This window comes from Nanorana parkeri, unplaced genomic scaffold (assembly GCF_000935625.1).
Source record: "Nanorana parkeri isolate BGI_ZX_2015 unplaced genomic scaffold, ASM93562v1 scaffold838, whole genome shotgun sequence".
NCBI lineage: Eukaryota > Metazoa > Chordata > Amphibia > Anura > Dicroglossidae > Nanorana > Nanorana parkeri.
Window position 1 is genome coordinate 195,527 of NW_017307106.1, and position 16,931 is coordinate 212,457.

The following is a 16,931-nucleotide window of genomic DNA, read 5'->3' on the forward strand; positions in this document are numbered from 1 at the left end:
GCAGATAAACACATTCAAATAATTAGTGAGTTTAACTTATTATTAGCAGTACAACTATGAGTACAAAAACTGAAATTTGCTAATACCATGGTGCACTATTGTTCAATGGCACTCGGTTGTCTGATGGTTGCAAAAATGGTACTCGGTGTGTAAAAGGTTGCTGACCCCTGTTATAGACCTTTCATTTCCTTCTAAGCAAACTTACAAAATCAGCAGGGGATCACATAATTATTTTCCTCACTGTATAGCCAATCCAGTCAAAAACTTGATGGTCAAAGCTCATGTGTTATGATTACTTTTTTTCTATATACTGTCACATGACAGCACTATAAGATGTATGTTCTACAACACTTACTTTACATATGCTCCACTAATGGTTTCTTACTCAAATGAACAGAACTGTTAAACACAGTTTCTACTTATTGGAATCATTTATAAATCATATCCCTTTGTATTTAAAGTGGGGAAAAAATCCCTGCTCGTATAAATCTCAGAAAAAGAAGGTGCTTTTGTCATTACATACTGCATAGATACTAAAAGGAGGTGAACACAGGTGTCACATTTTTCAACATGCAGTGAGGAAGTTGCATGCACTTGTGAGTATGTGTTTCACAGTGAAATACATAAAAAGGTCATGGTCAGGGGCCAGGAAAATCCTTCATTACAGGCGCTCCAGGACACTAGAGGCTTGCTACAACAAATAGACTCCATATACATGTACAAAAGACAACAGACTGGCAAATAAATTACTGACCATTTCTGAATGAATTTTCTTAAAACAAATACTACCTTTTCTCAAGGTCTATTATACATATACATTTTGATATCATGAATATTACCATCATCACTATAGTGTCCCAGTTTCTAATATTATTTTGTATGACATACATTATAAAAGGTCAAAAAAAAAATGTGAAAACATACGCTTTTATGTTGAACATTACTGATTCTACATACATTGCCATAGCTGTTCCTATAAATGTAAAGTTTATTATCCTTAATTTTAGGGATGCACCAATGCCAGTATCGGTGCCAATACTGGCCATTTTCACAAGTGCTTGTGAAAATGCCCTGATACCAAAAACAAATACCGGTGCTTTAATTTTTCACATGGCACCAGCTGCCTTAGGTCCTGTGCTTGCTGGAGACCTCGGGGCAGCCTTCATGGGAACCATATGGTGCCTGTTGAGACCCTCTACACATCTCCTCCTCCTGAGACCCTCTGACCAAGACATCAGGCCGCCCCCCCTGGGCCCCCGAGACATCAGACCAGCATCCCGGAGCAGGGCGGCAGCACAGAGTGCTCTATGTACGGTATGGTGCAGCAAAATTGCACCTGAATTTCTCAGCTACTTAAATACTGCCTGCGATTTTTGTTTTGTGCTTTATTCTGTATTGCTGTAAAATGTATTGCTGAGATTTGTAGTCTTCTATAGCAAATTTTATCCTGCATTACTGTATAGCCAGGATTTGTAGTCCTCTATAGCATGTGCCATTCTGCATTGCTGTATAATTTATTGCTGGGATTTGTAGTCCTTTATAGCTGGTGGTATTCTGCATTGTTATATATCGTATTGCTGGGATTTGTAGTCCCTCTACAGTGTGGCGTCAGTGCCCGGAATACCAGGCTCCCCGCTGCGACTGGGCCCTGACGCTCCACCACTGTCCTAAAATCATTAGTCTCTGTTATAGAAAAACTGTGACAAATGACACTAAAAAAAAATAGGTATCAGTGATTGGTATTGGCTAATACTTGAGGACAAGTATCGTTACTCGTACTCGGTCTGGAAAAAATGATATTGGTGCATCCTCACCTAACTATATAATGATTAAAGTGTATTTCCACTTTGTGGCCAAACTTGGACAACACCTATTTTATATTTGTTACATGTTCCTATTCACCATATTCTTCTTTGCTGTAGCACACCCTGTGGATCCCCCTTCTTTTAAAGGAAGCATTTGAGATCCCTGAGGAGCAGGGAAGCTGCGAAGCAAAGAGAAATGACTTATCAGCAACATCAGATTCCACAGCTGCAGCAACATCACCTGTGCAAATCCCAGGTTTCCACTCACAGTATGTTCAGCAGCTGAGGTTCCAGGCTCTGAGAAGTGGGCAATGAAACCTGGACCAGTGCAGGTTGTTATGCGGGAGCCAACCTTGTAGATGCTGGAGTGGCTGGATAGTTGGTTCCCTGCTGAAGCTGCATTTATGTTCAGCTACCAACCCTCTAAAGAGCATCTCTATAATCTGCAATACAGCAAACTCTTCTGTTACACTTGACCACCCCCACCCACCTCTTCCAACAGCACCTACATCTCCCATATCACCATACACCCCCTTCATGCACAAAAATCACATCCCTACTTCCTTCTATCCTACTCCTTCTCCGGTTACCCTGCACCCACTATCTTCCTTCTGTTCACCCTAACCCCCCATCGCCCAGTCACCCTGCACACTCCCTCCTGGCTCTACTCATCCAGAACCCCCCTCCTATTACACTACACACTACCTCCTCCCTCTGCTCACCCTGAACCCCCCCTACATTTCTTTCTCCCCACACCCACTTACCCTACCTCACTGAACCCCCCTCCTGTCACTTTGCACCCACCATCCTGTCTCATCATGCACTCATCCTTCTTCCTCCTCTCAATACCCTTTCCCCCTACACCTTTCAACCCACACCCACTTTGCTCCACCTGCTCACCCCAAATCTCCCTCCTGTCACCCTGCACACATCCTCCTGCATCTGCTCACCCTGAATTCCCATCTATTCAACCTACACCCACCCTTCTCTGTACTCACCTTGAACCCCCATTCTGCACCCACCATAATTCCTCTGCTCACCCTAAACCCTCATGTTGCCCTGCATCCACCCCACTCACTATGCCCCCCTCCTCTCCTGTTGCACCCACTCTTCTCCCTCTGATCAAGAACCCTCCACTGCACCTCCTGTGACTCTTCACCCACCGTCCTACCTCTGCTCAACCAGAACCCCCCTCCTCCTTCTCCCCCTGAACCCTCCCCAATCATTGGGCCCCCCTTCAATCAACCCTCTTCCCTCTGGTCATCCTGCACCCACCCTCCTGCCTCTACCTCTATATTCACCTATCGACATTTCACCAGCCTTGGTGAAATTGGCTTTTGTCATCGGGAAATATCTAGACCTAAAAACACAAAAATAGCACAGCTCTGTTAACATACATAACAGCTGTTTTCCCTGAATTTTTCAGTTGATATGTAGATTATACCAACATCATCATAGTATTATTGTATCATCATTATATTGCAACTTTTTATACTACGCAGTGTAGCATTTAGATTCTTTTTAATATTCCAAACCTTGGCTAGCACACTGTTAGTAACAATGAACATTAATTTTGAAATAAAAATGACAATAGATGCTTTGGATTATGTTAAAAAAAAATGTAATAAAAATTGTGTTAAGTGTAGTAACTTATATCAACAACATTTCTAAACCAATTTAAGTATGGTTTTTATTAGGGATGCACATATATCAAGTACTGTACTTGTTACAAGTACAGATATTTTTCCAGCTCCAAAACTAGACTAGAGAAAAAAAAATGTAAAGTTAGGAGGCAGCTGTTATTTTTACATACACACACTTATTTAAGGATGCACCAATACCACTTTTTCCAGACCAACAACAAGTACTGATATGTGTCCAAGTACACACAGATAGCAAATTTACACCTTTTTTTTATTGCCATGTGACAGTTTTTATAAAACAATACACACTATAGATTTCAGGACAGTGGTGGAGTGCCAGGGCCCTGTCCCAGCTGCATCCACATAGCAATGGTATTTGAACTGGTATCTGTGCATCCCCTAATTACAGGCACTCATTGTTCATATTAAACAAAGTGCCCCTACAGCCACAGTTATCAAGGTAACAAAACTGAGGTTCATCACAAAACAACAAAACCAGGATTTCCTCTTTAAGGTGGCACAAGGCAAGCAGAAAATATTCTTGGGAACTTGTAAATGTCAAAAGGCACAAAACCATTGGACTGCAGTGGAACAAAAAAAAAGAAGAAGCCTCGACAAGCAGTACTAAATTGTTACTTAAAGTAAAAAGTTGTCTCAGACTGAAATAGGTATCATTAATGTATATGCAGGCCTTAGGGTATATGTAATTTTAAGAAAACAAATGGTTTTTGAACTTCCCATAAGACCACATGGTCTGGAAAAAAAATCATCACTGGCAACAAACTGGTTATCAAGAAATACTTCAAGCATAGCATTCAGTTACCAAGTCTAGAAACCACAAGAACCAGTTGGTTGACAAGTAGTTTAGATCTCATCTAGCTTAGCTGCAAGTGATTTTAAAGGAGAACTATGGGGTTAGTGCTTTTTCCCATAGTTCTCTGAACGGTAACGGGAGGACACAAAACTAGCATCCTTCCGTTACCCAAAGCTCAGTATTCCGCGAGCTGCAGCTCGCGGTATACTGAGAAGCCGCAGCTGAAACGGATCCCATCAATTATGTCTGGATCCGCCCAGCTGCATGAGTGACAGCTGGCTCTGCCTATCTAGAGGCAGAGCCATCTGTACCCGCCCCCTCCCCATCCGTTCCGCCAGTCAGCACTGGAGGATCGAACAGGGGAGGGGAGAATCCATTCAGAACCCCTTTCTTCAGTGATAGGATCGAGAAGTGAGCGAACGCTGGTATGTGTTCGCTCACTTCCTGATCTACTGAGGCAACCTGTGACAGTTTCATTGTCACAGGTCGGCTCAGATTATGAGGCCGAGAGAAAAGCACTCACCTCATAATTCTCCTTTAAAGCTACAAGCTGTATTACATAAGCCAACCACAACCACCAATACAGTTGCAGATGGAACCACTTTCAGGCACTGAAATCTTAAAATACATTGACATTTTTTCTTACAAGATTTAAGGGAAATTTGCTAAAAATAAAGACTAGCATACAAAATAGTCAAATTCCAATCAAAGGCGGCCATTCGTCACACATCTTATTACTGAGGAAGAGCTTTAGAAGTTCATTATCAAACTTTTGTGCAAATAGAAGTCTTGGTAAGTTAAAGTGGAGTTTGTTGCAGGGTTCACAATGGGGAATAATCTGAAAATGTCATTAACTCACCCCCCTAATTTTCCTCAATATCTGTTATTAATTCATTCATGTTACATTCACTTTTTGTGATTGCATATGCTAAAACAGAGCATCAGAAAAACAAAAACTGATCATTTAAAATCCACTTTTATAGTGCTTTCTTGAAGTATTTCCCCCCTATTTCCCTGGTTCTTTTCCCTTTTGTAGTGTTATAATTTAATGGATTAAAATTAGGATTTTTATCATTTCAATTATACAACATATTTACAATGTGCAAAATATTGTTCAATGGTGACACAAAAGCTGAAAACAATTTAGGTATTTGTTTGGTTGCAAAAGGTACCCCCTACCCAAGTTAATAATCGATAGAACCCTCCCCTGGGACAATTAGAGTTCATCTCCAATGGATCCTGCAATTTTGCCTGTTCTCAGTTTGTATGAGTACAGTTGAACAATATTTTTTATGGCCATTTTGCAATTATTTGTTGCCTCAATGTACATGCATTAATGTACATTATGTCGCGTAATGCATGTTGCTGAAGGCAGCATCAAAAGGTCCGGAAAATCAGACATGTCACAAAATTTGTTGTGCAATGCACTATGGTGCATTGTGGGATGCTGCAACGCATATGCATTGCCTTAGTGAATTGTGCTGCATTTCAAAATAAATGCATGTTAACGCAATGCAACAGTGTAATGGACCCCAAGTCTTTTAATTGATTCTCAAATACTCCGTTTTTGGTTTTAAACCACTCCAGTGTAGCTTTGGATGGGTGTTTCAGGGAATTGTGCTGCTGTAAGGTGACCCAGGTCTAGTCAATCACAGATTGAAAAAGGGTTTTCACCTAGCATGTTTTTCTTAAGCCTGTATTTGGCTCCATCCATCTCACTGTCAATCTATTTTCCAGTTCTGGTTAATAAACGTATCCTGCAATTTAATGCTACCACCACCATGCTTTACTGTGGGTAAGATGTTCTTCAGGTGATGAGCTGTGTTGGTTTTCCACCATACATTGCATTTTGTTTTACAGAAAAATGATTTAGAAAGTTTAGTCTCAATAGACCAAAGAAATCATTTTCTGTCTGTTTGGTGTGTTTCTTCCCAAGTGGATCTGACATTGCTTTTTTTCCCCATCACTCATTCATGAAGCACGTTCTTGTGAGTAATGGTGGATAGCCCTCTCCAGACAGTACTACAGTTGTATATTTTTTAATATGTTTTTAACTGTTTCAAAGTATAAATAGGTTTTTCAAACCACTGTATGAAAACAAATGTAATACTTTACTACCTTAAGATAGCCAAGAACCTCATTTGCTTACCTGTCAAAATTTTTATTTCTATGCACTATGCCAAAAAAACAGACTCCAAAAAACAAACAAAAAAACATGTTGTGTAGCAAGGAAGATTATGGCACAGGACAGGAAAGAAGAGACGGATGAAAGCTGGTATAGTGTAACTCACCTGAGCGAGAAAACCTTTAGCGGCCCAAGATAAAAAGTCCAAATCCCTGGCTCCTTGGCTAGCATAAAAGATATTCTGAGCAACAGCGTTTGAGAGAGAAATAGCAGAGAAAATGGGGTGGGAGTAGCAAAGTGCATAAAATACCATTAATACAGGCAAAAGCACAGTTAGATTTACACTGCCTAGGATGTACAATACTAAGGAAATAATCAAACCTTAAAGCAACAGTAATACATGTAGAAAACCAGTTTGAAACACCCAAAGCTTGGCCTTGGTGTAGTGTGTCATGCCATTTACCAGATTAGTGAAAGAACACAATCTTCAAAAAAAAAAAGTAAAAATACAATGTCGGGTGTAAATGGCAAATGTTTACAACAAAATTTCACATAGAAAAACAGAGATCACCTTTCAATCGAGAATGTTGAACTTAAGCAAATTGCAATCACGGACCACTCCTCCTAATATTGATTGTTGTCTAGTTGTCATTTTAACACTTTGGTTTTATTACTTTTGACAAGGAATTCTAATGTTTTTCTGATTTACATTTGCTATATGTTTGTTCTGAGTTCAGAACACAGAAGTAGTGAAGCCACAAGGCTTTTAGGAGGTGGCCAGCAATGGCAGCTTGCATATTACTTTCATAACATGTGCACTTTAAATAATGATATACATTTTGCTACTATATTAAAAATGACTTCACTGAATAGCAAAACACCAACCAGGAGTTGTACTAATAACCAAATAGCACAGTAAGAAAAACAAAATGCTAGAGACAGATATTCTAAAAACACAATTTTGCTGTGTATCTAGCGAGAAATCTAAACCCTGTTCCCTAAATAGCAAAATCCCTAGAGATCATGTACTCCATAGGTTTAAAAAACAAAACAAAACAAAAAAAACAGACTCTGCAGTAGGTACTAGAAGGTTGTGCGACCCCTAATAGCTAAAATAATTAAAAAAAAAAACAATATTAAACACATTTGACATGTGTGGCCATACATTTGCATGTGGTTTGTATGCATTTTACACCCTGCAGGTTTTAAGTTATTTCCTGTTCTGCAACCATAAATTAGAAGAAAAAAAAGGTAAGAAATATGCATTAAAAAAAAAAAAAAACACTTGCATGTGGGCTATGTTTTATTTGTTTTACAAGAGATTGCAATTCATTTCTACACAGCCTTAAAAATTCTGCATTTCTCAATTGGTGAGAAAGAGGCATAGTGAAAACAATGAATTTCTGATTGCCAACACACTTCACCTGTGTAAAATGCAGCAAAATGCATGCAATCTGGGGCAATGTGAATGAGACCTTCAATTTACAAATGCTTAGATGACAGAAATAACCACAACAAAAATCCTAAGGTCACCAACACTGCACAAGCACAGGTTGTTAAGTGTCAGTAAATTCCCCATTGTTCTCCAGGGTCACTGCACAGATAAAGCAATACATGAATATACAACTTTGCAACCAAGCTGAAATTTGCCCATCATGCTTGGCAGCTCCCAGGACATACAGAGGAAAGATGGTTGGACATGTTAATTACACTTTTTATACCAAATGTTGTTATATGGTTTTGTTGTACTAAAAAATCTAACTGCTAACTCATAAATCAAAAAATGAACTGCTACAAGACACAAATATATTCAAAGTGCATCAGCAATCTGTGGATGGGAGTTCTCCAAATGCATAAATGTGTCTATTTAACATATAGTGATGGGCAGCCATAAAAAAAAGTAAGTTGTTTTCTGAGTATTTAACACAGAGACCATGAAGGTGACCACTGGCTAGCCTCAAGAAGGGGTTCACCCCTACGTCGTTCCAACCTCAAAGCAGCAAAAACTCCATTCTACCATTTAGTACTCTTCCTACACTTAACACAGAATGGTTGTAATACGTTTGTATATATATTGCTATACCAAAACAATATGACCTAGCAAAAAATGGTCAGTACAAATACAACCATAGGAATGATGCTTACTGCATCAAGCTGTATGTACGAGTAATTTTGTGTGGTATAAGTAATAAAATGCATTGCATTTCCGTACAAAATACTCTTAAGAAAGACTGTTGCAGTTAGCCCCATGTTCTAGAAACTACCAAGGACATTCCTTCCTCTTTCTCCTTGTTGACCAATGATTAAAGAAGTCCCACCAGAAACAGTTTCTGTTCCCCCGGAGGACAAAGTCTATGTGGCACACTGTCCCATTTTAAAAGGAGAACTATGGGGTTTAGTCTTTTCCCCATAGTTCTCCTTAGGGTAACGGGAGGACACAAACTAGCGTCCTCTCGTCACCCTAGGCTCAGTATACCGCGAGCTGCAGCTCGCGGTATACTGAGACGCCGCAGTATACCGCGAGCAGCTGCTCGCTGTATACTGAGACGCCGCAGCTGAAGCGGATCCCGACAATTGTGCCGGGATCCGCCCAGCTGCGTGACTGACAGCTGGCTCTGCCTATCTAAAGGCAGAGCCACTTGTACCCGCCCCCTCCCCGTCCGTTCCGCCAGTCAGCGCTGGCGAATCAGAGCGGGGAGGGGGGAATCCAGCCCCTCCCCTGTCACGGCAGAGAGCTGTGACAGGATCGAGAGGTGAGCGAACGCCGGTATGCGTTCGCTCACCTCCCGATCTACTGAGCCGACCTGTGACAGTCTCATTGTCACAGGTCGGCTAGAACTATGAGGTGAGTGAAAAGCACTCACCTCATAGTTCTCCTTTAAGAAGTGGTGGGAATGCTGAGCTAGCATAGTCCACAGAGCCACCCACTACTGTTGGACCACGATGCTCAGAAGGAGATAAATATCTAATGAGGTCAGGTTGACAGCACTCATCTCTGGCAGCAGGCATGCAGTGGAAATAAGTGCTGTCATTTGCCCCAGTAGGGGAGAGGAGTCTGTCAATGTAAAGCTCCTGTGTATGTTTTGTTTACTAGAAAATCCTTGAACTAGTCTCCCAGCAGCAGCATCCCCTCCACATCAATGCCCCGCTCACACCAGCCTCTTACTTCGCTCTCTTGCTCATTACAGCATACCTACTCCTCCTGGATAAACAAGGGAACAGCACAGGAAAGGAACATCAGAGCTGGGGACAAGCTATCTGCACTGCCCAGTGTGAGGCCAGCCAGGGAGAAACAGTGGGAGAGTAGGGGTGAGATCTTTGCACTTTTACGTGTGAAGCCAGACAAAGAGCCACAGTGGGAGAGGGCATGGGAGAAAAAAGGGGGAAAAGAAAGAGGAAAATATTAAAAATAAGGTGAGGCGGTTGACTGCATGCTTGACTTCTCATCTACCAAGGCAGACAGCGGGGGGGGGGAGCCAGGTGAGGTTGTGTGCAGCCAGAGGGAGCAGACACAAATCTGCACTGTCTGCACAGAAAGTACTCTCTGCATTTATGTTTCGACTTATGTTATTGCAAGTGTTCAGAGGAAGATAGGGGTGGCTATAGTGCTGTAGCTCTCCAGAGGAACGTAAAGTAAAAAAAGTTAAGTTTAGAACAGTAACAAGTGCTGCATGCACCTAGTCCACTAGGGGGAGTCGGCAATGATTTTAAGTTGTAATTATACCTATTCTGTCAAATCATAGGTCAAATAAACCTAATAGGAAAAAAGAAAATAGCACTGCGCTTCAAACTCAAAAATATTCCTAAAATATGAGAAAAATAGTATGAAATGTGAAATTGTCACATGTTTGTCTATGTTTATTATGGTTTATAGTGTCTAGACCATTAGACCTAGAGCTTTTTCTTACTATCATCAGCACAGGTGTTGTGTATGACACAAAATTGTTTATCACTTTGTGGATTAATCACAAGCGTTACACATCCATTATATGGCCAAGTTTTTGCAAACACCTGAACATTAAAAGCTTGGTGGACATCACCGTACACAGTCATGAAGTTTATTTTGCTCCCTCAACCCTTCTAGCAAGGATTTCCAAAAGGTTTTGGACTTTGTCATTGTGTATTTCTGCCAAATCAGTATTTGTGAGGTCAGGTATTTATGTTAGAAGAGAAGACCTGTCTCTCAATCTGAATTTCAATTCTCCCAGGAGTGATAGGGACCTGTCTTTAGGCACCTGGCTTTGTGTACATGGGCAGAATCTTTCTGGAATAGAAAAGAGCTTTCTCTAAACTGTTGCCACAAGGTTGGAAGCACACAAATGTCTAAAATGTGTTAGTATGCTGTAATATTAACAATATCTTCACTGGAATTACCTGAAGTTCTATAATTTGGAGGGGTCTACATACCTTTGGCCATATAGTGCATATGCTATAATACAAACATCCACAGCATTAGCTCAGCACTTCAGGATCTGCCAAATATGGCACGGAGTTGGGTGGGGCAGCAACGTGTTGACTGTACTTAAGGGGAAGCTATAAAGGTTTTGGGTCAATTTAACGGTTTTAGCGTTTTTAAAGGTTTCTTTATTTAATTTATATATAAACTGTTTTATACTCTTTTTTTTTTTTAACGTACTGATTTACACAACCTTAGTTTTAATAATACACTATCTATACAGGGTGCACCTGTGACAAAAGGGGTTTCTGGAGGTCTTCTAGGGAGAGAGTACAGCAGAAGCAATTTCACTTTTGTTAAAAAATCTTACACATTCATATGAAGGGAGGGGGACTCACGGGTGCGAGCCCTTGTCCATTCACGTCAGTGTGTAGATTTCAAGGGAAACTATAATGGTTTTGCATCAAAATGTTGAAAACATTTATTAAACCTTTAGAGGTTTTAAAATGTTATTATATCTTCTAATATATACTTATAATATTTGCATCTCAAATAAATATGTTGTACATGGCAGATCACTAAGGGTTTTTTTTAAACAGAAAGCAAAGTGGTAGTCGAAGTCAACTTCTTTCAGGCAAGCTTTTCCTTACTAAAACTTTGGATAGAGAGTGCTATAGGTCACTACTTTAATGCATCCATTGGATGTGTAAGTTTGTTAAAGAACGGTTTTACAGTAGCTTTAGATTAAAAAAAGCTAGGAAGACCCAGAATAATGTCAAAAGAAGCTGAGTTTTCCACCTGCTGGCTATATAAAAATAATATGCAATATTTTATATAACCGGACTTAAAAAGAAAAAAAAATTGTATATATATTTTTAGACTTTACCATAAAAAAAAAAAACTATATACAAAATCACAATGTGTTCCCTTTAACATGCTTACACACTAATTAATATTTCACAGTCTTTTCCCTGTGGGCACTATCGGATGTTACTCTATTCGATCAGTCTTGGACTGCAGAACCGTAGAATATACAGAGATATATTTATTTCAGTACAAACAGAAATATATACAGTCACTTCCACTAAGTGAGTTGTGTTGTACTTGGTCACCAACAAAAAACTGTTGCCGATAGCTGTATTTTTTAAGTAGTCTTCTCATTGTAATCAAATGTATATCTGTGCAGCCTGAAAAATACTAAAACATGGATTCTGGGCACAATGAAAAAAAACAAACAAATAAATGTAACTAGCATTTTTATTTAACACATCAATCCAGAAAATGGACTGTAGACCTGCAATGTGAGATATATGTACCCATAGATGTTTGTTTTTTTGCGAGGGCATATAATTTCTTTTACTTACATCAACAGGAGCCAGCAGACTTTTGCCAAGATGCTGATTAAATGACAGGCACCAAGCTTCATTGTAACCATTCATGTTAGGAACATACTTCTTTATTGTCTCATCATTCAGTCTAAGCCACACACCATCATCATTGTGGATCTAAATGGGAAACAAGCAACAATAGCGAGCCATGCTCTCCTGTAACACAATTAATGCCAGCAAGGCCTACCTACAAGGCGATTTCTGAGGGACACTGATAGGTGTGAGGCTATACCAATACTGGTGACAGATGTGAATGTGAAGGAGTGTGGATAGTGAAAGGGTGTGGGAAAGGGGGACTGCTCAAGTGATTAAAAAAGGATAGAATAGAAAAAGGCAAGCAAAACTGTCAGTGTCCATCACCAATGGATAAAGCAGAAATTGTATACACGCTAAGAAATAAAAGAGAGAAGGAAAGCTACATCTGTAAAATAAAATGTAATTTACAAAAACAGAATAGGTTACGCTATGCAAGCAATCAAGTTATATATATTATACCCATATACATTTTTTGTAAGAGGCCAACAGAATATTTCTTCTATAATCTAATTAGAATGTAATATATTTCATGCTCTAACTTTAACATAGGAAGGGTGAATGGAAATCATCATCATATTATCCTTTATCATTACTGGTCTGATTGCAATACGCAGTGATCAATCAGAACTTCTTCAGTAGCTCAGAGAAGGAAAAACTTAGTTAATGCTGAATACAGTTTAAGTATATAGTAGTTACATCATTGCTCTTTTCCATGTTAAATAAAGGCCTTAGTACTGTCACTAAAACAGAACTGTAAATGTATGGTATTACACAGAAGCGATCTCTGTTGTGTACATTACAAAAATAGATATCAGTATAGGCCAACTCTGCCTTAACCATATTGTCTATGGAGTTATTACCTCGTCAACAAAAGCGATGGTTCCATTGACTTTCACTATGCCTATCTGCTCACTCTGAAGGGAAGGGTGGCTACGAATACGAAGCCCTGCACTGTCCTTGGCCACAAATTTGCGGACCTACAAAGTAAAGGTAGACAGAAGGGAAAGAAAACCTAAGCGAAAGAGCACAACACAAAAACAGAAGACAGCAAACGATCAAGATTCCACATATTTGGTGATTAAATTAAGAAAAAGTTACAGGTTGTTGCTAGTTTCCCAGAATAAAAGTCATAATTTTTTCAAGGAGAGAAACATGCACACAGATTCCAACTCCATTAAATAGGTTGCTTATAAATGGGGCACACATCTATCACTATTTATAACTAACAAGGCTTCCCATTTATTACAAAACAAGAAAAGCAAGCAAACAGTTAAAAAAATTAGGTTTTACCACAAGAGATACCGAACAATTTTCGTGTATGCATAGTTGCACACATCAGTGTCATCTTTAAGAAACACTTTATAACATTTCTGTTATATAAATACCCACACAGTTATAGAAATTCCAGCATTTTAAGACAAGGCAGAAGAGATATTATATTCAACACACTGCTAATGCTCTCAGTTGCTTTGTTCTTAAAGGGTTAAACAAAAATAAGCACATTTTGCAAATGAATTCATTTTTTCCAAATCCTTTAATAGGTAAGCCTCTGTATTAGGCAGAAGCCATAGCTGAAGTTCTAGTCTTTTGACGTTGACCAGATTCAAGCCAATAGGCTTCCTTTTGCCACCAAAAAAAGTGTGAGAATTTTTCACCTGGGGAAGGCCTTTGGACATATAACAAATACAATTTGCTATACAACAATATCTTTTTTACAATGATTACAAAATGCTTTACAATTTTAAAATGATCACAAATATATACACCACCTTATTCGGCTGTGGTTCCGCTTTTGGTTTTACCAACTGAGTTCCAGGTGGAATCATGCCTTTGGGTGGGTCCTTTACTTTAACTTCCAACCCAGCGTCTACATTAAAACAAATTTTACAAAGATGCAGTGAAGATTATTATTATAATACAGGATTTATATAGCGCCAACAGTTTGTGCAGCTCTTTACAATATAAGGAAGACATTACAATTACAATACAATTCAAGACATGATGGTAAAGAAGGCCCTGCCCGTGACAGCTTAAAATCTAAAAGGGAGGGGGAAGTGATACATGAGGAGGTAGCTGTGTGGGGATGAATTGTTTGAGAAAGTGATATTTCAGTGGTTAGTTTGAGGTGGGATAGGCTTCCCTGAAGAGATGAGTCTTTAGTGATTGCCTAAAGGCAGTCAGAGTAGGAGATAGACTGACAGGTTGGGGGGGGGTGAGGAGTTCTAAAGAGTGGGAGAGACTCTAAAGAAGTCCTGGAGGCGAGCATGGAAGGAGTTGACAAGGAAGCTAGAGAGCAGGAGGTCTTGGGAGGAGCGGAGAGGATGGTTAGGGTGATACTTCGAGACAAAGTTGGAAATGTAGCCTCGGGCAGAGTTGTGGATGGCTTTGTAAGTGGTTAATATTTAGAATTGTATCCTTTGGGCGATTGGAACCCAGTGCATGGATTGGCAGAGAGGGGTTGTGGACACTGAGTGGTTAGGTGAATGAGTCTAGCAGCAGCATTCAAAATAGACTGAAGGGGGGATAATGTGTAGAGACAAGCCAATGAGGAGGGAGATACAATAGTCAAGACGAGAGATAACGAGTGGATGAGCAGCTTTGTGGTTTCTTTGGTGAGGAAGGGGCATATTTTGGAGATGTTACAAAGGTGAAGATGGCAGGATTTGGATAGTGATTAGATGTCGGGCACAAAAGTAAGGTATGATTCAAGAATGACGCCTAGCACATTTGCATGGGGGGAGGGATAGATAGCTGTGTTACCAATCCTGATTGAAAAGTTGGGGGGAGGGTGCACGGAGGGGAAGGAATACCATGAGCTCAGTTTTTTAAAGATTGAGCTTTAAGAAGTGTTGTGACATCCAGACTGATGGGTCAGTTAGTAAAGTAGTGATACGCAAAGACACTGAGGGGGTGAGTTGTGGAGTAGAAAGATATATTTGAGTCATCAGCATAGAGATGGTATTGGAAGCCATGCGAGGTGATCCACTGACCAAGGGAAGTGGTGTAGATAGAGAAGAGCTGCAAGGACAGAGCCTTGGGGGACCCCAACAGAAAGGGGAAGAGGTAGATTTGTAGGCAACACTAAAGGAGCGCTTAGATAGGTAGGAGGAGAAACATGAGAGAGCAGAGTTTTGGAGGCCAAGCGAGTGAAATTGAGCAGTGGGTGGTCAACTGTGTCAAAAGAAGCAGAGAGGTCTAATAGCAAGAGTAAGGAGTAGTGGACATTGTTTTTTTGCTGTGAGCAAGTTGTTAGTGAGTTTTAGGAGGGTGGTTTCAGTGGAGTGTTGGGGGCGAAATGGCGACTCAGGCGGTTGTAGATTAGGCGTTCTAGGAGTTTGGAGATGAATGGGAGTAAGGAGATTGGTCTGAGCTTGTTAAGGTTGGTGGGGTCCAGTTAAAGTTTTTTTTAGGTATTAGGGTGACCAGTGCATGTTTCAGAGAGGAGGGAAAGATGCCAGTAGAGAGGGAAAGATTGAAAATGCAAGTAAGAGAGTTTAGGATAGAGCAAGAGTTTGGGTGACCAAAGTAGTGGTGAGGGAATAGGATCCAGGGGGCAAGTGGTGAGGTGGGTGTCAGAGAAAAGCTTTGTAACCTCCTCTGTGCTAACAGGGTGAAAAGAGGAACGTAGCAAGTGTAATGGTGGGTCTGGTACATTAATAGGGGAAGGTGACTGGATAGTGGGAATTTCATCCCGGATTGCATCTATTTTGTTTTTGAAATGAATGGCAATGTCCTGGGCAGTGAGTGAGTCAGTGGGCAGAGGCGGTGGGGGACCTAGAGAGTTAAAAGTAGAAAAGAGTTGACGAGGTCTGGATGAGAGTGTGTTAATGAGAGTGACAAAATAATCACCATACAACCCTTTTCTAGGAGATTATTGAAGACACAGGAATTCAGATACTGTGAGGTTATACTGCCATCTAGGATTTAGACACTGCCACCAAAAATTTGAGCGCTTCCCCAGGATAACCATTCCTTTACTGAGCACAAACTGCCAGTTTGTAACAAAACAAGAGCAGGATTAAATCCTGCTCGTAGTATTGCTTTGTTAAACGTGAGACATGTTGGGTAGAGGAAGGGTTATCCCAGGGAAAGTCCCTTTGAGTTAAAAGCACAATTTACTGCAAGAAAAGTTTTTTTGGTGATTACAAAAAAATCCCTTTTTCTTTATCATCCATTGAGGGACACATGAATTCAGATAACGTTAAGATATCCAAAAGCCATCCAACTGAAGGGTCACCAACTCGGCAACAATCACTAACAGGCCCAACAACAAATCTGGGGACAGTCTGCAAACCCAAGTATCCCCTGAAGAGCTGACACTCAAATCTACATTTAGATGAAACCAAGTACCCTACTAGATAGGGGTACCTGTCAAGAGGACCACATGAAAAGCATGGAGAACCAACTAAATGCTCAGGATAGAAGGTGTCACTACCAGAGAGAAATGACTGCAGACTGAAGGGCATACTAAACCTGAACCTGCGAGAAGCTGATCAACCAAAACCAAGGTGTTGAGTCTTCAAATTGCTTCCAACTTCTATTAAATAGGATTCATAAAAGCAAGAGCGTCTTCTAGGTGAATGGTTAGACCTTTATTAGTAAGAGACAGAGGTGGATCAACTACAGGAGGAGCTGACCATTTTTTCAACATATAAGCATAGTGTCTTCCACAAATGCAAAGATTGCAAGGAAAATTTTAATTTTGGGGGGGGGGGGGGGAGGTG

At 40.3% G+C, this 16,931-nt stretch overlaps 1 protein-coding gene across 1 annotated transcript in view; it reads right to left on the reverse strand.

The window, feature by feature from the left end:
- The window catches only part of MYCBP2 (MYC binding protein 2, E3 ubiquitin protein ligase), a 243,252-nt gene that overhangs the window by 69,586 nt on the left and 156,735 nt on the right, over positions 1-16,931 (reverse strand). Inside the window, exons 51-53 of the mRNA XM_018565383.1 lie at positions 13,977-14,074; positions 13,068-13,184; positions 12,148-12,288 (exon numbers count right to left, since the gene is read on the reverse strand). Coding sequence (XP_018420885.1) covers positions 12,148-12,288; positions 13,068-13,184; positions 13,977-14,074 — 356 coding nt within the window. The remainder of the gene's footprint in view (positions 1-12,147; positions 12,289-13,067; positions 13,185-13,976; positions 14,075-16,931) is intronic.